The sequence below is a fragment of the Cataglyphis hispanica genome, chromosome 10, assembly GCF_021464435.1.
Source record: "Cataglyphis hispanica isolate Lineage 1 chromosome 10, ULB_Chis1_1.0, whole genome shotgun sequence".
Classification (NCBI taxonomy): Eukaryota; Metazoa; Arthropoda; class Insecta; order Hymenoptera; family Formicidae; genus Cataglyphis; species Cataglyphis hispanica.
In genome coordinates this window covers 1,919,555-1,944,393 of record NC_065963.1, presented here as the reverse complement: position 1 = coordinate 1,944,393, position 24,839 = coordinate 1,919,555, and the positions used below count along the sequence as shown (strand labels likewise).

Genomic DNA, 24,839 nt, shown 5'->3' with positions numbered 1-24,839 from the left:
TTTGTAAAGTTTTAAGAATATTGCTCCTAGTAACATTTCTCATGAAATATTAAATAAATAATAATTTTGGATATATAAAAACGTACACATAAAACTTAATTATTAATATTAAACAATATTTTATAGTTTTGGAATATTTTCAGCATACGCGAAAAGTGAAATGATTGCGCGTGATTACTGAAATATTGAAATAAAGTTCCGTTAATCTTCCGACAATATTGTAAGGTTAGTAATTTGGTATATATCATTAAACTTTTTAATGATATATACCAAATTACTAATATATAATGATATATACCAGTAATTTGGTATATATCATTAAAATGTTTAAGATTGTAATCTTTCTATAATCTTCCTATATCTTACTGCAATGTTCGGTGCTGGGAAGCAATTCAATTTGTGAGGATATGTAATTTAAAATAGTATTTGTCATAAAATTAATCTTGTGTTGATAGAAATATTATAGACAGGTTTTCTCCATAAAATTAAGACGTTTTATTTTTATTAACAGAAACTTTTGGTTTTCAAAATAAATTTAATACAAATAAAAAGATATTAAAAAAATTTGTTTCTCTCTCTCTCTCTTTCTTTCTCTCCCTCTTTCTTACCCTTCTCTCTCTCTCTCTCTCTCTCTATAAGTTTATTCTTCTCTTTATAAGTTTATAAAATTATAAATTTATAAAAGAATATACTCAAAGAATAATTGTGTATCGTCTACAGACGTCTTTAAACATTTACGGAAGGTATTTAAAAAGAACTGTTTGATAATGACTGTTTAAAAGTAAAAGATACTTTTTGGTAGAACTCGTGATTGCAAGAACTTTGGAAAAATGCTCGTTATGTCTAGAATAGAATCAGAAGTACAGGTCAAAAGTTTTATTTTACTTTTGTTTCTATACAAGAATTTAAAGGAAACTGTTGCAGTCAGTGCAGAAAAGATTGATTTGTAGAAATTTGATGAAGGGAGAATCGTCCGGAATTGCGAGATTCTAAGATTTTGGCTCTTAATGTTTCATTAATACAATTTAATTTGACAGATGATATGATAATGTCCAATCTTTGAAAAGCAATTTTATTCTTAGTTTTTGAAGAGAAGAATAAGGATATTGACTATAGAACTAGTAGGAAATTCGAAGTGTAGACTAAAAACTAGTGACTAATATTGTCTAATTCAATAGAATAAAACAAAAATTATCAAAATTTTTAAGTTCTTGAAGTTGATAGAATAATCTCGTATTTTTCTAGTTTTTTTTTTCAGGAGAAGCTGGAAAAAATGATGAATCTTTTACGTGTCTTGAGCCAAGTTCTTTATTGACAACATATTTTAAATTTTTGATGATATATATACGAATATTTATAATAGAAAAAGTCAGATATTAATTCCAAACATCGTTTATGTAATTACAAGTCTTGTACAAGTTTGGTCATGGCAAAAGTGTACAATATACAGATTTATGTAAAAACATAGTCATGATATCGCTCAATAATGTATCTCATTAATTCGTCAAAGTATATTTACGCAATACATTTGTTACGCGCAAAAAAAGCAATTTAGGTATTTAAAGACTTACGCTCAGGAACATGTTTGATATGCGATAAGTACTCGTATTTATCTTGAAAATAGTAAAAATCATAATATCGTAACATTACATTTAAACTGTCATATTTTATAAATAATTAAGTGGATAAAGTCTGTTGAATTTTACTCAATAATGATTTGTCTAATAATGTAATATTATAATATTATTTCTGTTATATGAGCCAAATCAAAGTTTGAGAATAATAAACACAGAAAAAAAATTATAAAAATTCAAGATCGAGAAATATTAGAAAATAAACTATGCATAATATCTCATGACATTTAAATAAAATTGCTATACATACATATATACACATAAATACATGTTTACTATTTTATTCGCCATATTACAGATATGCATACAATTTTGCGAATTTTTGAAGAGATTTTATCCTCGTGAAGAGATTTGATCTTCATGGATCAATTTTGTTAATATAATTACTACACAATTAATATACGCGCGCGAAAACTGTAACAAGCTCTTGCGCGTGATCGTTTATTTCACAGCCGCCTGTAGTCCCTTTTAGTTTAATAAGTTTAGTTTCACAAAAAAATTAATTAATCAGATAACACGAGTGTTAAGTGATATATTGTTTTAAAATTTCTTTTTAATAAATTTATTTATTTATTAATAAATTTATTTGTTCCTGCGAGCGTATGGTTGCAATAAATTAAAATTTATTGGTTTAATGATGATCGTTTAATCATATGATTATAGGAGTATTTGAATTAGCAAAAATAATTTCATTTTGATATTGATAATTATTAATAAGGCAATACAGTATAGGTCCCCTATATGTATGTGTATATGTGTTTTTTATTATTTTTAAAATATATAATTAAAGTCAGTCTTTGTGAGTGTAATATCGTATATTAAAAAATTTCGGTTAGGTATATTATACCATGTAAAAATTTAGTTTATATATACCGTGAGTGAAACAATATTTGCCGAATAATTGGTCTGAGAGCGCTCGAGTTCACATCTTCATATTTTGAAATTATAAAGTTTGAAGTGAGAAAGAATTCACTATACTATATAATAATGTGAATAACATACAAAATATACAGTGATTAGTGCAGAAATTACAATTTGATTTTTTTAATACATTAATTAATAATTTTATATGTGTGCATTGTTCAAAATAATATACATATTATTTTATTACGATTCATTACGATATTATAATATAACATGATAATTATACTGATAAAAGAAATCGACATAAATTTATATAATACAAGGAAATGTTTGCAAGTCTTCATCTTTGATCTCTTTGGTGGACTCTGTATATTTTGATAGAATAGCTCAAAATAAGAAATATTTTTTTGTACGTGCCAATCGTAGATTAGGTCGATTAGATCATGCAGCTTTGCAAAGCTAACTTAATAATTACCGTGTTAAGTGCGACAGATATGAGGAAGTGTTTTAAACAAAAGTTTTATAGTATTTACAGTAATCTTGCATTCATTTTTCAAAATTATATTTTATAAATTACTCTCTTTTCCCCTCCCCCCTTTCTCTTTCTCATTAATATCTGATTTAATTTTATATTAGTATTTAACAACAGTTTAATATTTCGAAGTTATATGTCCCTTTACTAAAATATTTCTTTTCGCAATGTTTTCGCAGCGTTTCTAAAATTGCACAAATTACAATTCAAAAGTTTTTGTATAATTTCGTGATGATATCACCGACCAGCGCATTTGATCATTCTTAATAACACGAATATACTGAATATTTTGGTTAATTTATGCATCCAGTATAATCTGAAACATATTAATAATCGACTTATTTCTCTTGCTCAGTATATCTTGCAAGCACGGAAATGTGATTAAGAATATATGAAATTGAGAGACTTACCTCCATAAACGACTACGGGCATTATTTAAAGTATCTGGATTGTCTTTTAAAATATATTTTCTAATCCCTAACATGTATTGATGTAAATATGCGTCCCAATCCAAGTTTCTAATATCTACATTGAAGTCGTTACAATGCCCCGACGCTCTTACGAATTTCACTAGTTTCGTCATGTTATCAGCGCAGAATTTCCATTCATTCACCGCGAAGAACTCTCCGGTTTTAGCAGCGCGCTCGAAGCGTTTGGTGATTTTCATCATTCTGAAAAAAAGATGATGCATCGAAATGTTATTATAAATATTTTTTTTTTTTTTAGAGAGAGAGAGAGAAAGAGCACTTACATAGGTTTGTAACCTCGAACCCTTAATACAAGATCTACGATAAACGCAGGTAAGAAATGCAACATAGCTACTATGATAGTGTGAATAAACTTGTTTGTCCTAAACGTAAAATCTGGATACCACATCACATATTTCGATGGTGACTCTATGGCGTGCTTTTTCGTAAGACATCCGAATTCGCGCCATCTGAAGAAAATCATATTCTTTTTTATTGTTTTACTATGTTTGTCTTAGTTTCTTACAAATACTCACGTGATCGGATGCAGTGCGCTGCTGGTGCAATTGTAAATCCTTATTGTATCGGTACGTTGCATAGCGTTATACCAAGAAGCGCATATTAAGGTATCGACAACAAAGTCAACAGGTATAACATCTACTATTAAATTCGCGTTACACACGATGCTCCTAATAGTACCTCTACCTATCTCTGTCATTATTCCTATCAAATAATGGGATTTAAAGTGTGTACGTGTTTATATAATTGACATTAATATTGAAAAAAATTAATTCATTAGAAACGCTTGTTTCTTTTCATGCAATTTAAACTTTTAATATCTTTTTATTTTTTATTATATAATATAACTTGTTATATTTAATAAAATTCTTCCGTCGAATTAATATCAAAGACAGTAAAAAGATGTGATTAATTATATATCGCACGTATTTTTTTTTTTCATAAATACGTATCTAATAATTTCCTATATAAAGCAATTTAATCTTGGAAAAAAATGCTAAATATGCATAATAGGTCACACCGATTTTATCGCCATTTAAATATAATGAAGATTCTTTCTGAGTAACTTCCCGCAAAAATCAAATGAAGGATTGCATTGGTTTAGAAGATATAACAAATTAAAGTTTAACAATAAAGTTTTGTCGCACAATAAAGCTTACGCTGTAATGACTGACTTTTAAGCATAGGCGGAGGAGAAACAAAGTCCCTTCCTTTTCCGCACTCTCACCCCAAAAAACTTTAACATAACCTAATCTTGCTTTTTCGTTATGTGTATTTTCTAAACATTTTCAATGTTGCTCGCCATTTAATTATTGTACATCTGTATTATTTGTCTAATAGTCTTTGTTCATAAAACGGTAAATATATATATTAAAGAACTCATCCCTAATGATTTGACGTATATAATCAAGGTCATAATCTTGAGTAACATCCAAGAAGTTTAAGCCATCGTTTGTTGTTTATTAAAAAGTTATTAATGATTAAATTATGCACAAGTACAAGTATTAAATTCAATAATCTGTACTTCCAAACATAAATTTTATATTAGTTGTATATTTAAGTATTTAAGTAAATGTGTGGGTGGAGCTTTTCTCTTTTAATGATGTAAATAAAACTTTTTCTAGTTAGAAGATAAATAGATTAATATGGCGTACACAAACTTCATTCTTCTGAATATCAGTTTACATAATATTTAAGGAAAAATATATCTATTAAAATATTATCAAACTATAATTTGTTATATTTCCTAAACTAATGTCGTCCGCCATTTGACTTTTGCGAATTATTCGGAATAATATCTCTTATAACATATCCAAATGGTGATAAAATCGGAGAAGAGTGCGATACTTATGTATATTTATCAAAAAAAAATTATATAATCAAATATTATAAAATATTAAATATTAAATATTATAAAATATTATAATATAATAAAATACGTCCATATATATTTTCTTTCTTTTGTATAATTTCTGTCCGTGTGTACAGAAAAAATAATAAGAAAGATAATAAAAAATAATTAGAAAAATAATTTTTGTGCAATTTTTTTTTTAGAAGAAGTGAAATTTAAAGAAATGAGAAAACATTGCTCATATTTTATTTACTCGATATTTATAATCGATTACTTTTTTCCTGAATAGCTTCGCCATCAGAATTTCAATCAAATTTATTTTAATAGAGATTATACCTGTAATACCGCAAACATTATCTACCCAGCCTGGAAATGGTTCTTGATAGGCGGCGCAGACTATACTCGGTCGTACGATCGCGATTGGTAGACCGCTTCCCTTGGACAGCACGATCTGTTCTGCTAGACCTTTAGTCAATGTATAGGTATTTGGATGATTACCGACCAGCTTTTTCTCTATTATTCCTATTGTCTCATCGTCTAAATTTTCACATATATCGATTACTGTATACGGCTTTATTTCTGTGCTGTAACATTAATAAGATGTATCATTATATGAATATTTCTCTAAAGTATGCTTGTTGAACACATATTTATTATCGTGCGTTAAAAAACGAACTTAATTTTATAGAATCTGATTTGTATCGTTTAAAAAAAATATGCACAAACAATATATAAATAGATATAAAATATATAAAAACGAATAAATAATCTAATGTAATACTATGAGAAATCCAAAATATCTTCGCAACATGATATAGTTCGATTAAAGATCTTTGAAGACTTTTACTCGTGAAATATATGTATTTTTTTACATATAATTGAAAGCTTACGTATATATCGATTCCTCAATTTCTCGTCGATCAGCGTTACTGTAGGCCGTGCTAACGTGAATGACGCTAATAAGATTTGTCATACGTCTGCACAAGTCTAGCATACGATCTGTGCCTCTTGTGTTTAGATTAACGGCTACTTTCAATGGCTCATTAAAACGTACGGTGGCCGCACCATGAAAAACAATGTTAACTTGCTGTATTAACATATCCTTATCTTCGGGCTGTAGTCCCAACTCCGGCATGCCCACATCGCCCTTCACGGGAAAGATCTTATTTAAAGCGTCTGGAAATTCCGATCGTATCCTATCAAAAACCTGCGATAAAAATAAGAATCGTTTTTCGTAAGAAAAATGCATAGAGAAAAGTATTCGTGATGTGATATTTTTCTCGACATACGTATTAACAGACATAACTTCGCAGATAATAATTACGGGAAATAATCGTGAGAACGGTAAACGTGTAACAATCACGACCTTTCGTCGTACGTTTTGATGACTGTGTTTGACACTTCAAGACAATCATGCCTCGGATGAAATATTTAAACTGTCTTCTATAGAGGAAGTTATACAATCAGAATCAATATTGCATTATAATTTAATATGCGCGGATACTACTACGTCTATAAGAAATGTTAATCTGAAAAATACAAATATAGTAAAATTAATTTATGAGAAAACTAGAGAAGAGGTAAACTTCTATGCACGCGCGTGCGCGTCAAGATTTTTATGCATATAATGTATAATGTATACTGAAAAAATCTACTAAATTCTCCAAAATTTTTTTTGATTTATAAAAATTATTTATTTTAATATTTACAAAAAGAAAATTTCAATCAAGCAGTAAATATAGTTGAATCATACTTTATTTTAAAAGACTTGAACTTGATAATTAAATATAAAGGCAATCTTACGGATAACCTTCATTTTGACATATGTTGTCAATATCAGAATAATATCCAAGAAATTTTGTCGGTCGTTATTTATTAAAAAGTTATTAACAATTAAATTGTAAGAACTAGTATTAAATGCGATAATCTGAACTTTTTCGAACATGAATTTTATATTAGTTGTATATTTAAGTATTTATGTAAATGCATAGGGCGGGAAAAGGGCTTTGCCCCTCTTCCTGTGTCCCCATCTTCAAAAAACTAATCCAAACCAATATCTATTTTTCGAATAAAAATTAGGTTGACGCATATTTCTGGTACCAGAAGAGAGCACCACAAAATTCAAAACGTATATTGGGATGTACCTTCTATAATATATGTAAAAATGGAAATAATCAGTGAGGTATAAGTTAAGTAATCCGAACATTTACCGTTATTTGAATTTCCCGATATATAGTTTACAAAGTATGCTTGTAATTTTTTTTAAAGTACTTTTTTAACTCCTTTGTCAATATTTGTTTTTTTTTGTCGTGATAAACAATTATAATAATCAAAGATGACGATCGACACGTTCTTTTCGACGTTTCTCTTGTTTTATTATGTGCCTCAATAATACATTCAGCACGTCAATCACAGCGAGAAAGAAAGAAGCGAGTTACTGAAATGCTATTCATTTACAGATACCATTTCGATGATTTCTTATAATAGCAGAAAAGATCATACGCACAGCAATCGTATTTTAATGTTAAATTATTAAAACAACTGGAAAAAAGTATAAAAATAACATAATGTGCACATATTTTTAGTTTTATACAATAGATGTTTTGTATTATTAATAACAAGAAAAATTTGGCTTAAATTTAACATATATTGCATGTTCCACAAATTTTTGTATTAATTTAACATAATATAGATATGTATATTAGAAATGCTATGCTGATATTTCATAAAATGAATGCAAACTTCATAGTAATTTGAAATAAATTTTTTGTCAATATATTTTTAATAAAAATCAACATATTTTTAATAATAAAATCAACTTGGAAAAATGTTATTGACGATCTGAAGTCACTCTAACTTTTATTGTAGAATAAAATCGACTTTTTTTTAAAGTTATTGCACGATTATGTCGATAAATTATTCTGAATACTTTTATCCCGAATTAGATTGTCCATTATGGCAAAAAGAAAAACAAATATTGACAAAAGAATTTGAATTTGATTTCAAAGTTTGAATTTAAAGATTAACTAAAGCCGCATTAACTCTTCTGTCATTATTTTTGTTTTTTAACTTTTATGACATTATGATCATCTTTATATGGCCATTATAAAAGTTTTTGTAACTTTATCGACAGTGTCAACACTAGTCATCATTATATTGTAAATCTGACGATATACATATGTGTGGTGATGACGTTTGAACGCTGTTCACTTATTTGTACATATTTCACGCGGGTTTTAGTGAGCTTTCATTCCGATTATTATTTTTAATTTGAAATTTGGCTGCAACTGTAAATGTTGTGTATATAAGTTTTACAATTCCAATCTAATCTTTATATATTCATATTCATTCTATAGGTGGATAAAAAACAGTCCAAAATGTATATTTTTAATATACTTTAGGTAATAAAATTTTTACAATAATAAGTTCACACACTGATACCCGCGTCTTGGCTTCTCACTTATTTGTTCTTATTGAGCTCATTGCTGTTATTAGAAAAAAAAACTTTTTTGTTCTAGTAAAAAATAAAATTTGAACACTTCTTCTACATGATATTTTACGTAAATTGCATAAAAATTATCAGAATTAAGTTTTTTTACTTAAATTAAAGATATTTTCTTTCTGCGAATAACTTTGCGATATGATAAACATATATCTATACAAACAGGATTTTCCAGTAGTTCTTTGAAGCGTTCTTCGATAGACTGGTTCTTTTTTGGACGGATTAGAACAAAAATAGTGGCCACACGAGGACACGAGCGCAGCAACTTTTCCAGAAGAGCTTTTCCTAAGAAACCAGTAGCACCAGTTACAAGGATCACCGTTTCAGCGAAGAATGTGTCGATCGAACTTCCTCCCGAGTGAATCTCGTCGTGTGAATGCCTCGAACTGGTTTGTGCGTTCGTCGTTCCCATTTTGATATGTGTTCCAAATTTTACGCGGTATCTATGAGAAAACACACATTAACATTAGATAATAAATCAACAAAATTTTACATAATATAGATGCTTTCGATATTGTGGCCACATTAAAAATATGTATGTTTGTAGAAGAAATCACTTAAAAGTTATTCGCTGAAACGATTGGATACAGCCTTTAGAAGATCGGTACACGGAACGAAATGAGATACTCTTTTGATCGATTAACATATTTATTAAATATCGCACAGAGTTTATTTACACGGAGTAAGAAATATAATCCACAGTAATTATTTTTAATAAATGTTCTCGCACTTGAAGAAATGATTTCATGAGATATCGCGAAAATATCGCATAATTTACGTGACTGTTTCAATTTATTCTTTTTCAATTTAATACCGTTTCTTTCTATCGAGACACTGAGCAATTCCGGTTATTGCACACCCATCTATTCCGCTCGAGGTGTTGAAATCGATCAGAGCAATTGACAAATAAGTCAAAAGCTGCCTATTTACGTTCTTTCTTTGTCTAGAGAGAGAAGGAAGAATATGGAAGGTCTCTAAATTTCGCGATAAATTTCTTCGAGAATCTTTTCTAGTTCCTTCTATTATAAAAGAAATAAAAATTCATTCCGCAACAAAATTAAAAACATAAATTTAAAAAAATATAGTTAAAAAAATTTGTTGCTTTTTTTAATAAGACTATATTTTATAAAAAAAATATTTAGTTTTTCTTCTATTTACATTCTTGCTCTGTGTTATACTTGAACATACACAAAAAATCCAATTAAAAAAAAAAAAAAAAAAAAAATTGTATTTAGCATAAGTATTTTTATCTTTCTCTCCATTTTAAAATGGAGACATCCTACTACATTGACTCTAGCGCCATTAAAAAACTAAAAATTGTTTCTCTAAACAACTTTCCTCCACCACTGGAGTTAGTGGTGGAGGAAAGTTGCTTAGAGAAGCAAGACTATATGTGGATTATCTACGATTACAAATAAAAATTTGTGAACATTCTGTATATTATATTGCCAAGTCAACGCCCGCAAAATTTGCGAGCATTTGTCTTTCTTTGACTTTTGGTGAACAACAAGGATGAAATGACATGAGATCTTTTTATTATTGTGTTTCTAAAAGTAAACGGTCAATAATTTCAATTTTTGTACTATTAGTATTTCAAAAATGTCCTTCTACTTTATATTCGTTTTTCATTATTTTTTGTTGTTTATACTAACTATTAAAATTCAAGATACGAGATTTTCACATACTTCGTGTATGTGATACATGTAAAAAGTGCAATTTTTAATAGCGATTATCTCGCGTTCGAGACTGTCAATTACTTTTAAATTGTATAAACGTGTAGATATCACATTTATTAACGTATAATTAAATTTTCAAATTTTTTTTGTTAATTGTGAATTGACACAACTATCTTAAACAATGAATATTAGCAATAAAATAAAAGAGAGAACATAATATTATACGAATTATAATAACATAACATAACATAACATAACATAACATAACATAACATAACATAACATAACATAACATAACATAACATAACATAACATAACATATTATATGGATTATTTATAAAAATAGAATAAACTAATTTTTTAATAAAAATGCTTATTTTGTTTGTGTCATTTAGTCATCATTATGCAATAAAAAGAGTATATATGCAAAGAAGCAAGAGACTTTATACGAAGTTTTGCCCACGCATGTTTTATGCAATGGTTATAGTTGCACCTTGACCTGGAACATCGTTACTTTTATCGTATATCTTGAATCAATATAACCGTGGTGACGGTCATCAACCATCGTCGGAAAAAGCTTTTATAAATATTTTATGCTCGCAATGAGAGAAAGAGGAAAAAGAGAGATATAGTTGAACTAAAGGTTATGTATGTCATTCGCGAGCCTACTTTGCTTTCAGTGTGATATTTCTTTATATGTTCTCTGACAATATTAAAAAAAAAATATATGTATATATATATATATATGTATATATATATATATATATATATATATATATATATATATATATATATTAAGATTAATATTAATATAAAAATTATTAATTTTCTGTTAAAAATTATTTTATTTTATTTGAATTAAAATCTTGCTTGAAGAGTAGTCTCGTTTTAGAAAAGCTTGAAGAATTTTTTTCAAGAATGTATTGTAATTATGCTTCAATTTTATTTTTCATATTAAAGGAAAAGAAACTTTAAGATATCATTCTAAAATTGAATTTTAGAAAATTTTGGAAAAATCATAAATTTTTCTTATATAAAAGATATAAGATATATATAAAAAGATACAAATGTGTTTATAATATTTATATGGATTATTCCAGAATTGGGAAAGTTACTTATAAAAGTAATTGTTACCGTTCTTTTTTCTAAAAAATAACTTGTTACTATTATCGTTACTCAAAAAGTAATGAGTTGGAATTATCATTATTTGAAGTAATTTTAAATTATACATAAAATAATATGTATGTAATAAATTATTTTTATTTTCTTTGTAAAATTTTGAATCTTTTTAAACAAAATAAAGATTTCTATTATTATTTATTTTTAGTTATGATTGTTTAGAAATTATACAACTTTACTAAAATCAGTATTTAACTTTGTATTTCCCAAAAATAATGTGTATTTTGCAAACTGGTTTCGGTACAAATTATTCTTATTGTTAAATTTTTTTAATTATAATATTTTAATATATAAAGTGATTAAGATTTGGAAGAAAAGTGTTTTATGTAATGGCTCTTTTGATGTTAGACTTGAAGACTCGTTTGCTCGAGAAATGGATGAATAATTCGCGTCCTTATAATTGAAGCATAAATCGATCTTATAACTGGGAAATATATTTTACAATATTATTATGGCAAATAGTCATATGGTCAACTAAAGATAGAAATTATTTATAAAGTACCTTATTTCGATCAGAGAACTTGTTCTTGGTAAATTTCTAACACTTTTGAAAGATCTACTTTTTAGCGGGAATTTTGATTTCAAATGAAAAAAAGGTAACAAAAACCAAAAGTCAAATCGGAAAAATTTTTCTTATTAGGAATAAGAATATATATATATATATATATATATATATATATATATATATATATATTCTTATTCCTAATATATTTTCTCTGTGCGTAGGGCCTTACTGCATTAAATTAGCCTTTCTTCAATCGAGCATCGACTTTTGAAGCATTTATTATGAATATTTACTATATGAATGTTTAATGCATTAAATAGTCTCCCACATAAATTGAGCATTGATTTCTGAAACATTTGTTACTCGTGACAGAAATCAACAAACAGTCTTCCTATCAAGGCTAAGTTTAAGTTAAACGCTTATCTCGATTATATTTACTCTTTCACTCCCCTTCCCTCTTTTTTCGTCTCAGTCTTCACTCCATACAAGAAAACAATTCATTTCCAAGGTCTGGCCTTAAGATATAATTACAAGCAGTGGCTCGCGACAGACACAACTCTTATCATTGGAGACGATTATCAAAGACAGTGCACTGACCTAACTCATTGAATGCGAGACAAGAATTAAGTAATTTAACAATTCGCACTATTAACACTAGTGCACGAGAATTTATATAATGTATTTTGATAACAAAATGTATGAAAAATAGACTTGTGCATCAGAGATTGACATATGTTATATTATGTTTAATTTTAAAAATGTCGCCAGTAAATAAATTAATAAACAAGTGTTTATACGACCAAACTGGCAATTTATTGTTTGATTATTATATCACGACGTTTCGACCATATGGTTTTGGTCCTTATCAAGTGAAACTAAAATTACAATACAATAAATAATGATAGTCATGTTACAAAGAAAAAAATAGGATTAAGCAACTTACGTTATAATTAAAAAGTAGAAAGAGAAAAATCGAAATGTCAAACTGACATTGTGTCAACCACTATGTTTGGAATACTGAGATCAACTAAACGACCTTTATTAATTTATCGTATATGTTGTTTAAATTCTCTGCATCTTTTTGGGAATTAATAGTGTTGTCAAATTTTTTAATAAAAAACATTTCAGCTATTTCTCTCTTTCTTACATGTTTTTCGTTATGTAGAATATCAGGCGCTGACCAATCGAAGTCATGATCAAATTTTAATTTGTGTTTGCTAATTACGGATAAATTACTTTCGTGCATTTTTATATTATTACAATGTTCCTTGACTCGGGTGCTTAAGTGTCTTTTTGTCTGGCCAATATACGAAGCGCTACAATTCTTACAATTTATTTTGTAAACAACCTCCGTTCTATAGCTAATAGGCAAACTATCCTTGCCGCGTTTAATCAATGAATTTAATTTTTTAGGTATATTGTAAACCACTGTCAGTCCCATATTTTTAAGCAACCGACCAACATCGTCACTCAAGCCTTCGACAAACGGTAGTGCGATGTAGGAGGGTTTGTCTGTATCAATTTCCCCATCACCTAGAATACTACTGCTCCGGTGTTTCAAAAAATTCAGTCTCTTACAAATATAACGATTTACAATGTGTGTCGGAAAACAATTATTAAGTAAGATCTGCTTCACGACATCAATGTTTTTTCCATGAAACTGGTCGTCAGATAGTAAAATAGCATGGTCAACAAGATTAAAAATGGTGTTCAACTTATATTTAAAAGGATGGCTCGAATAAAAATTTATGTATCTATCGGAACACGTAGCTTTTCTATACCAGTTTGTTAAAATTTTTCCGTTGGAACGGATAACACTGGTGTTTAAAAAATTGATACATGAATCCGACTCTATTTCATGTGTGAATTTTAAACGTGGATGATAACTATTGAAAATCAAATTAATCTCGTCAACATTTGCACGTGGAACAATAGCAAAAATATCATCTACGTATCTATAATATACAGGAACCGCAAACCCAAGTAGACTCAAACAATGTGTCTCCAAATCATCCATCACAATATCTGCTAAAATAGGTGATAACGGAGAACCCATAGGGCTGCCAAAGATCTGTTCATAAAACTTTCCATTAAAAGAAAAACTAGTCGGTTGGTCGCTCACATAAAAGACGGTTGGTCTTTTGCTGCTGACATGAAAGAGAAACTTATTAATGATGACGAAATAATGATATCACTAGACGTTACTGCATTATTTACAAACATTCCTAAAGAGTTAGTTTTGCGCGCTATCGAAAAACGTTGGAATGACATCGCTCCAAACACAAAATTTAATTTGCCTCAATTTTTATATGCAGTGGAAGTTATTCTAGATTCGACTAGTTTTTCTTTTAATGGAAAGTTTTATGAACAGATCTTTGGCAGCCCTATGGGTTCTCCGTTATCACCTATTTTAGCAGATATTGTGATGGATGATTTGGAGACACATTGTTTGAATCTACTTGGGTTTGCGGTTCCTGTATATTATAGATACGTAGATGATATTTTTGCTATTGTTCCACGTGCAAATGTTGACGAGATTAATTTGATTTTCAATAGTTATCATCCACGTTTAAAATTCACACATGAAATAGAGTCGGATTCATGTATCAATTTTTTAAACACCAGTGTTATCCGTTCCAACGGAAAAATTTTAACAAACTGGTATAGAAAAGCTACGTGTTCCGATAGATACATAAATTTTTATTCGAGCCATCCTTTTAAATATAAGTTGAACACCATTTTTAATCTTGTTGACCATGCTATTTTACTATCTGACGACCAGTTTCATGGAAAAAACATTGATGTCGTGAAGCAGATCTTACTTAATAATTGTTTTCCGACACACATTGTAAATCGTTATATTTGTAAGAGACTGAATTTTTGAAACACCGGAGCAGTAGTATTCTAGGTGATGGGGAAATTGATACAGACAAACCCTCCTACATCGCACTACCGTTTGTCGAAGGCTTGAGTGACGATGTTGGTCGGTTGCTTAAAAATATGGGACTGACAGTGGTTTACAATATACCTAAAAAATTAAATTCATTGATTAAACGCGGCAAGGATAGTTTGCCTATTAGCTATAGAACGGAGGTTGTTTACAAAATAAATTGTAAGAATTGTAGCGCTTCGTATATTGGCCAGACAAAAGACACTTAAGCACCCGAGTCAAGGAACATTGTAATAATATAAAAATGCACGAAAGTAATTTATCCGTAATTAGCAAACACAAATTAAAATTTGATCATGACTTCGATTGGTCAGCGCCTGATATTCTACATAACGAAAAACATGTAAGAAAGAGAGAAATAGCTGAAATGTTTTTTATTAAAAAATTTGACAACACTATTAATTCCCAAAAAGATACAGAGAATTTAAACAACATATACGATAAATTAATAAAGGTCGTTTAGTTGATCTCAGTATTCCAAACATAGTGGTTGACACAATGTCAGTTTGACATTTCGATTTTTCTCTTTCTACTTTTTAATTATAACGTAAGTTGCTTAATCCTATTTTTTTCTTTGTAACATGACTATCATTATTTATTGTATTGTAATTTTAGTTTCACTTGATAAGGACCAAAACCATATGGTCGAAACGTCGTGATATAATAATCAAACAATAAATTGCCAGTTTGGTCGTATAAACACTTGTTTATTGACATATGTTATATTGTCATTTGATCATAATATTTAATCAAGTTGATCACACGGCAGGATCGAAAATGAAAAAGTAGACGTCGCCCGTATTCATATATATTCATATATATTTATATATTCATATATTCATATATATACAAAAAAGTAGTAGATATATTTTCTACAAAAACATTCTTTAGAGAGAATACAGTCGACAAAAAGATAACTAATAAACGGTACATGTGATATTGTGTCATCATTTTTTAGCTTGACATTTAAAAGATAACTAATTTCAATATTTTTTTCTAATTATATAGGATGTAATAAAAAAGATGTTCGCTACTTTAATGGATAATACACATTAAAATGATGAAAATCCTATCAAAAGTTGTGGCTATAATTCGATAGGATGTTATTTGCAGACTTATGTTGATAGGAACTTTTTTCATTATTTTAATGTGTATTACTCATCCTTAAAATAATGGAAACCTTTTTTGTTATACCCTGTCTGTACTGTGGAGCTAGAATTTAATAAATGTTGTTATATCAATGTTACATAAATATGACAAAATTGAGTATTACAAATGATATTGCATAAGTATTGCGTAAGCTGTAAACTTTCTCATTTATAAATGTGATTATATCACATTTATATATTGCAGTTTTATCCTATGTATGGACAAAATATACGTCTCAACATACGTTCTCTTATTCTACGCCCATAATATGATTCTACTAATAAAACCAAAAATAAACTTTGTTTTTACATAAACTTATCGCCAAAGTCAGAGAAGAGCTAAACGAACTAAATAAACTGATCACCTTTTGAAAGATCTAATACTAAAAATTTCTTAGTTCCTCTAGATCTCTAGACTTTATAGTTTATTAAGAAATGTAAATATTAATTTCACTTATGCAATATTATTCATAAATATTCAATTTTGTTATACTTATGTAACATTAGCGTAACAATAGAAATATAAATATTTACATTTTTTTACTGTAATTTAACACAAAGATTAATACAAAGATTAATACAAAGATATTGTAAATCAAGAAGTACCGATCACAGTGGAAAATATGAAGCAAAGAATTATTGCAGCATTAATGTAATAAACAATCCATAGATATTATGAAGTGTATGTGCTTCAAGAATTCAACGATTGCAGTGTTGCATCAATGCAAACAATCATCACTTCGAGCTTCTCTTATGACATAAGAATCATTGTTTTATTGCCGAATGATCTTGTATTACAGGTTATTGAAATTATTTGAACATTTGCTATTATATCAAGAATAAAAAAAGTATAGCATGCCATCTAAAAAGAAGGATGATCTTGAAATCTTCAAAATGCCTCCAGCCACATAAAAATTATTAAAATATATTAGAATATTATACTTATTGTAAAACCTAAATACAAAATAAATAATGCGTAGCGTATCGCATAGTGACAAGCAAACAAACTTTTCGTTTAACCGAAAAGACATGTTTTAATTATCTTTTTGCTTCGCCAAAAAAAATTTATAAAAAGATAACATAAAGATGTCTTTCTTAGGTTTTTGGCAAAACAAAAAGGTGTGTTACAGACATCTTTTAGACGTTTTCGCTTTGTTGAAAAGATGATTTAGGAAAAATATCTTTTCGTCATTTTTTATTATTTTGTACTGCCTGGGTAGTTTGTTTGCTTACCGTTATGTGACGTGCTATGCACTTTCTATCTCATATTTATGTTTTGTCATGAGAATTATATCAAGTTTGCAAAGAGCAGCCAACAGAAATTAAAAAGATAATAATTATTTTTCTAAACTTCATTTTTCATATGATATCAATACAGGGAATTCAGATATTGAATTGATTGTTTAGAAGTCGGATAGATAAATGTCATTCTTCACACATAATATATATTATACTTAGTAAAAATTAATTTTTTGGTCAGATATAATTATATGTAAATTAGCCATACATGATCATATATCAAATTTGTCTGTGTATGAACATATATACATATAATCATTGTGCAACTATGTATATAGTTATATGTATATAGTTATACAGAGTTGTATATATTATGTATATAACTATGTATGTTCATGCAGAGATAAATTTGATATATGATATTGTGCAGCTAATTTATGCATGATTATATCTGACTATACATTAAAATTTTGTCCTAAAATTTTTTAAATATATTACATTGCAAAAAGTAATCACATTGCTATAATATTTCATCGTTCGATATAATATTGCAATATTATAAAAAGCATATCTTAACGTTACTGAAATATTACAGCAATTTGCAATATTGCAATGTTTCAATGAAATTATTCTGCAGTATATCTGCTATCTTTCAGCGCTGTGAGTGAATATATTTATATTATCGAGATACCAAAGATGTTTATTTAAATTCACTCCATCTGAAAATGTAATAAAAAATATGGATTTCTATTTAAAAAAATTAAATTGATCTTTATCTGATCATAAAAAGACGCCTCAAAATTAAACCAAGGTCACCGTTGTACGCCGTCTTCTCTAGACCATATAATTTATTTGAAAAGTTTTTTGTTTGTAAAATTGTATATCTTCGAAATATTTGCTTTCAAGATTAAAAAGGCTTACTCTGTATATACAGTGTGGTCCCGAACGTTCCAGCCAGACCTTTGAGATCTTATAGGAAATTTAATTCTGAACAAAAAATTTCGTATAAACATAGATCGAAAAATGCTTCCTTAAACAATTAGCACCAAAAACCTGTGAAATCACGATTATTTTATGTTTTTACATATATCAGGGAAAGTATGCGTTTTTTAATAAAAAGTGCCAAAACAAAAGTTGTAGAGAATTAAATTATCTTTTAAATGAGATCAAAATGATTGTAGTTGAAGTTTTGTGAAATAAAATAAAAAGAAGATAAAACTTAACCCTTTGTACTCGAGGCCTTTTTCGCTTGCGCAAACCAGCAACTCGAGACGATTTCGGCCAAATTAGGGAAACATTTTACAAGTACTTTAAAATCATTTATAAACAAACAAACGTATACAAATAATAAAATTTCACCAATTTATTTATTTTTATATCAAAAACAACAAAATTTGAGAAATATTATATCTGTAATTAGTTTTTATATGATATTTCGTAAAACATTGCTCAAGATGCATCCTAGGTTTATCAGGACACGTATCACAATAATATGTTACTTCCCGCCTACCTCCAGGGTTACGGTCAGAGCAAACCTTACAGTCCCTTTTCGGCCCTTTAAGTACTATGTGCAGCTTTCCCTTGAGTCTGATGTCATCAGAATGTGACGTAGACGCTTGCTCACGATGCTGGCGATATGTTCTTCTCAATTGCTCAACAAGTGTTTTTAAAAATTGCAAATGGCTCAGTGGCTTTTCCCCTTTTTTAGTCTTTTCTTGTTTATAGAGAAGGTAAGAATTGATGAGGCAAATTTCCATGCACCCCCAAAAAAAAGCTTACGCCACTATTTTAGCGATTTTCGCAGAAAACAATACATTGATGCATATTGATCGGCCCGATCAACACCATCCATATATTTTATATAATCCAATAAAATCTTGGGTTTCTTGACGAGTACTTCCACACCACCTCGTATAATTCTTTTGACCATTTCAAGCGAATGCTATGCTGAGACTAACTAAACTGAGCTAGGACTTGGCTAAAAGTGTAAGCCGAGTCTGATCCACGAAAGTATTTCCGGGAGGAATATCTTATCACACATCGTAAATAAGCAGTTACAAAAGATTGTAACGCCGCAGCAGCGTCGCTCGAGTCGATACTTCAAATCAGCCGGGCGCCGTATCAGTGCCGCTCGAATTGACACTTCAAATCTGGCGGGCGCAATTTCGGCGCCGCTCAAGTGCAAAGGGTTAATAAATTTCTTGGAGAAAAATCAATAAAAATAAAAAACAAAAATCTTTTTCTTTCATGAAAATAAAGTAATTCTTCTTTTTAAAATAGCATTGCAAGAATATTTTTTAAATGGAGAGTATCTTTAAAAAGCTATGTCGACAGCAAAAAAAATATTTTTTTGTACATTTGAAACTGGTTATCTCAAAACCCATAGGTTTGAGCGATAATTTCTTAAGAAAGCATTTTTCGACCCATGTTTATAAGAAATTTTTTATTCAGAATTAAATTTTCGATAAGATCTCAAAGTCTGGCTGGAACGTTCAGGGCTATCCTGTATATGTATATACAGGGTGGCCCCGAATGTTCTGATAATAATCGCCCCACCCGTAATATACATAGAGCAGATTAAATCAAGCAGGAAAGGAGTTATTATTGAGTAAAGTCAGGCCAATCAGCGCCGATCTTTAGCCGAACGCACATCAGTGAGCCGCGCGCCTAGTAGTGATGCATCGTTGTAGTGATGGAGCGCTCACGCATACTATCAAGCGCGCGATTCACCGATGTGCGCCCGGCTAAAGATCGGCGATGATTGGTCAGACTTTACTCAATAATAATTCCTTTATTAAGCATTATATAAAAAAATTAAAGGATTTTTCTGCTTGGTTTAATCTGCTCTATCTGCACACATACGGGTGGAGCAATTATTATCAGATCTGTATAATATATATAAGTCAGATAAGATCAATTTAATTTTTTCAAATAGAAATTTATATTTTTTATTACACTTTTAGATGGAGCAAATTTAAATAAACATCTTTGTATCTCGATAATTTTTATATAGAGTGTAATACGTAAAATACATTTAAATTATAAAAATACATTTTTATAGATAATAAATTTTTATAGATAGATTTTATTTATATTTTACGGATATATTACGGAATTTTAAGGAGCAAAACAATGTATTCTTTTTTAAAACGCAGAATAAGAAAATTAAAAAAATTTAAAAACTATCGATAGTAGTAAAATTGAAACTTCAAGTTATAAAATGCTGTTTTAGTTTTTTGTTTATGTTGAATATTTGCCTGTTAAGGGCCAATTCCACCACCTTCGGTTAAGTTAACCAACGGCAGGGTGGCAACTGAAATTATAAGAATGCTTGGTTTTCATTCATCTCTATTTTCTGTTGCCACCCTGCTGATTTTAACTGTCGGTTAACTTAACCGAAGGTGGTGGAATTGGCCCTAAGTAAAATTAAAAAGACACCCTGTGTGTGTATATACAGGATGATTTAAAATAAGTGTAATGTCCTTAATCCTTAACAGGTCGTATTCCTGAATGAATTCCTAGATGACTTTACGAAAATTTCGTCTGAAGCTAAGTTTTTGAGTTATAAAAGGAAATAGTAAGCGAATTACGGGACGAGTACAGAAGGTAGACAGGGACGGCGCAACTCACCGTCTGCCAAGGTAGGCGCTTACGCGAGGCGCTCGCTATAACTGATCGAGCGCTATAGCGTACTCGTCCCGCTCACTATTTTCTTTTATAATTCAAAAACTAAGCTTTAGACGAAATTTTTGTAAAGGAAAAATCATCTTAGAATTCATTCTGGAATACGACAAGACCTGTTAAGGACACTATACCTATTTCGGATCACCCTGTATATGCAGAATGTCCTAGAATTATTTCGTAAATGTAATTCCTCTTAATGGCAGATTCCTTAGAACATTTCAAGACGAAAATTGTTAATGAGAAATTGTTTTATGGAATAACGCCACAAAAGCACAATTCTCACCGGAAGGAGTCTACGGGATGTCGAAGAATATTCGATCACTCTTCATAGAAAATAAAAATTTTTATTTTATAATTAACAGTTGCGAAATACAAGAAATTGTCCACTTTTTCACACCACGAAGTCTTTAATAATCCCCCAAAAATTACCTTTCTAAAAAAAAGTATAAAAAAGGCGCCAAGTACATGCGCCAGTTGTGAAAAACTGTTATATGTATTTATAAAATTAACCAAAAAACTTGTATAAATCAAAAATATTATTGTACAAAATACTTGTTTAAATTTCCTACAAAAATAATGATATCAAAAAATTGCGCCTAATAAAAATTTATACTATAAAATTAATTTTTTTTAGTTATTTAAATTTTACATTAAACTTTTCAGAATATATATGGTTATTAGAATGTATATATGTGATTGTTTATTTTATATCAGTTTACATAATTTTATATAAAATTATTTATAATATAACAACATAACATCATAACAACAAATTATATAATTAAAAAAATTTGTTGCTCGCATGTATTTGTGAGGCGATTCCGTTTTCCTGGCAACCCGTACGGCATAAAGCAAATAAGAAACGCGGTAAGAAAAAAGGTAATGTGAGATAGTATGCGACGCGGATCTAATTTCAAAACAAACCGTTCCTTTATTTTACCGACAATACAAAGCGTTGTCAAATATTTCGATACAATCATACAAAAAACTTCTCTTCTTAAATAACATATATAATACATATTGATGCAAGACACTACCGTGTCAATAACCTCTTAATATACATATATACAAAATTGTTTCAAATTAAGAAAATTGAACTACCGAGACAAAAATACTGAAACAATAAAAGATTATCATATATATAGTATACAGTAAAGAGCAATAAAATTAGTCCCTTATATATTTTGTCAGTATATTGTCCACGGATTATTTTGATATCAAATAAATGCGAGCAACAAATTTATTTAATTAGTTTATACGGTATAAGGTCGCGTCGTATAACATGCGCGGCGACAAAGTGTCGTTTTTAATACTTTGGAACGAACAACAAATTCAATCTTTTATATATTTTGGTAGTATATTGTCCACAGATTATTTTAATGCCAAATACATGCGAGCAACAAATTCTTTAATTAATTTATACAATATAAGGTCGCGTCGTATAGCGTGCGCGGCGATAAAGTGTCGTTTTTTAATATTTTGGAACGAGCAACAAATTCAATCTTTTATATATTTTGGTAGTATATTGTCCACAGATTATTTTAATGCCAAATACATGCGAGCAACAAATTCTTTTAGGTACTTTTAGTTCGCCGAAGTCGATGGCACGGCGCCGCGAGACTGAGTGTATAGTAGTATTAATTAAATAATATACTTTTTTTAAAATATTTCCATTTTATTTTAGAGTAACAAAATAGCAACAAATTCTGGTATAGTGATTTTTTATTTTTTTTTTCACTATGGGGGAGGGGCTAGCTTAATGTCAAGCTTTAGGCATTTTGCTCTATATGCCCATCCAACCCATATTAACGTGTGTGCGACTTTATTTGGCGTTGGCTGACCACCAACGCCAAATAAAGTCGCACCTATCAAATTATTTAATGCTTATTATGTGCTAATTTGTTGCCGTAGTCAGAATTTTGTTGCTCGAACCGTTTAACAGGAATTCAAGTGGGTTTAAAGTGGGGGCTAGCTTAATGTCAAGCTACAGATGCTACTTTATTTGGCGTTGGTAGGGGGGCCAGCTTAATATGGGTTGGATGGGCGTATAGAACAAAATGCCTAAATTTGCGCATCAGGCCACTTTATTTTCCAAAACACACGCAAACACTGTGAGCACATTGGTGTAAGGAGGAAGATTGACAACAGAATATTTTTGAAAGCCAGTTTTTCTCGATGGTTTGATAATCGCTATTTTTCATATTAGCTCATGTTAACCACGATTATGATGGACTTTCTTTAACAAAAATCCTAATACAAAAAAGTCGAGATTATAATAGTTTTTATAAGGAAGCAATTATGTTTCATAAATAACAGGGCTAAGATTTTGCGCGCTCAAGCACGGCAAAATGACATATGAAAGAAGTGCTGTTATGAATGGAGCGTCCTTTTTATGATATAATTATTCTATAAATTTTACAAGAGCATTGTCATTATATGTTTTCCCGCTCCTCCGCATTGCATCAGTACATTTTTTTCACAAATAATAGATGCAAAAACTAAAAGCATCTAAAAAATAATTCAAGTAAAAATTTGCGACATGTTTCAACTTTAACTGTCGATCAATATTAGCATGAAGGTGTCTACTATTTCAGCGTGTCTGAGAGCGCGAAATCTCAGCCCTGTCATTCGTAAAATATAATCACTTCCAGTTTAAACTATTATAATTTTGACATTTTTGTATTAAGATTTTTATCTTGAAATGTTCTAAGGAATTTGCCATTAAAAAAAAGACGGTAATTTTAGAACACTCTGTATATATATTTAAATGCAAAGCTCTATTTTTAATCAGTTATAATCGTAAAGAATAGAAGAATGGATCGAACAACTGACATCTTGATTGTGGAGTGATCTCAAAATGATCTTGAAAAAACTTAAAATGATCTTCAAAACTTTTTGACGCCTGCACCTAGAAAAAAAACTAAATCAACCGAAATGTAGTTCTTTCAAAATAATTTAATTTTTGTCTTAAATCTTTTTGACTAAAATCAATATTTATTAAGATATCTTAGAAATCAATTTTTCTCTAGTGACTCTTTCTGTATATATGTTTATTAACGTTATTGACAGTTTACAATTTGATATATCCGTTTGATAAAAAAACCAAAATTAAAAGATTAAAAGATAAGCAAGATTTATTTAACAATATGTTTAATTAATAATATAGTAAATATGCATAAAGTGGACATAAAGTGTAAATCTCACAGATGACCTTGATCTTGATATATGTTATCAAGATCATTACCCTGAGTAACATCTAAGGTTTCAGCTGTCGGTCGTTTAAAAAGTTATTAACTATTAAATTATATGACAAAAACAAGTATTAAATGCGATATTCAAAATTTTTTAATTATAGAGAAAGAGGGCAACCTCCAGTATGACTTTGACTTTGACATATGTTGTTAAGACCATCTTTTGAGTGATCTTAATCTTGAAAAAAGCAGCGATAACGATTTGTTCAAAAGTTATAAAGCATTAATATAAATACAAGCAGAAGCATAAATTTTAGTTTTAAATCAGAAATAGGTTTGGGTAAACCAAATTATTAGGTTATATTATTAGGTCATATCTTGCTGAAGTAGAGCCCCTC

At 29.1% G+C, this 24,839-nt stretch overlaps 2 protein-coding genes across 6 annotated transcripts in view; both read right to left on the bottom strand.

The window, feature by feature from the left end:
• The window catches only part of LOC126852253 (putative fatty acyl-CoA reductase CG5065), a 186,942-nt gene extending 179,155 nt beyond the window's left edge, over nucleotides 1-7,787 (bottom strand). Inside the window, exon 1 of the mRNA XM_050596857.1 lies at nucleotides 7,781-7,787. The gene's annotated coding sequence lies outside the window, so the exon portion shown is untranslated. The remainder of the gene's footprint in view (nucleotides 1-7,780) is intronic.
• The window catches only part of LOC126852256 (putative fatty acyl-CoA reductase CG5065), a 36,233-nt gene continuing 12,677 nt past the window's right edge, over nucleotides 1,284-24,839 (bottom strand). For 3 of the 5 annotated variants that reach the window (XM_050596862.1, XM_050596860.1, XM_050596864.1), the window contains exons 2-8: nucleotides 9,033-9,312; nucleotides 6,258-6,574; nucleotides 5,704-5,951; nucleotides 4,034-4,220; nucleotides 3,782-3,967; nucleotides 3,441-3,701; nucleotides 1,284-3,346 (exon numbers count right to left, since the gene is read on the bottom strand). In XM_050596862.1, the coding sequence (XP_050452819.1) occupies nucleotides 3,268-3,346; nucleotides 3,441-3,701; nucleotides 3,782-3,967; nucleotides 4,034-4,220; nucleotides 5,704-5,951; nucleotides 6,258-6,574; nucleotides 9,033-9,281 (1,527 nt within the window). In that variant the 5' untranslated portion in view covers nucleotides 9,282-9,312 and the 3' untranslated portion in view covers nucleotides 1,284-3,267. Of the gene's footprint in view, nucleotides 3,347-3,440; nucleotides 3,702-3,781; nucleotides 3,968-4,033; nucleotides 4,221-5,703; nucleotides 5,952-6,257; nucleotides 6,575-9,032; nucleotides 9,313-9,683; nucleotides 9,744-13,172; nucleotides 13,251-24,839 lie in introns of those variants that run through there. The other 2 variants (XM_050596863.1, XM_050596865.1) reach the window with 2 other exon arrangements.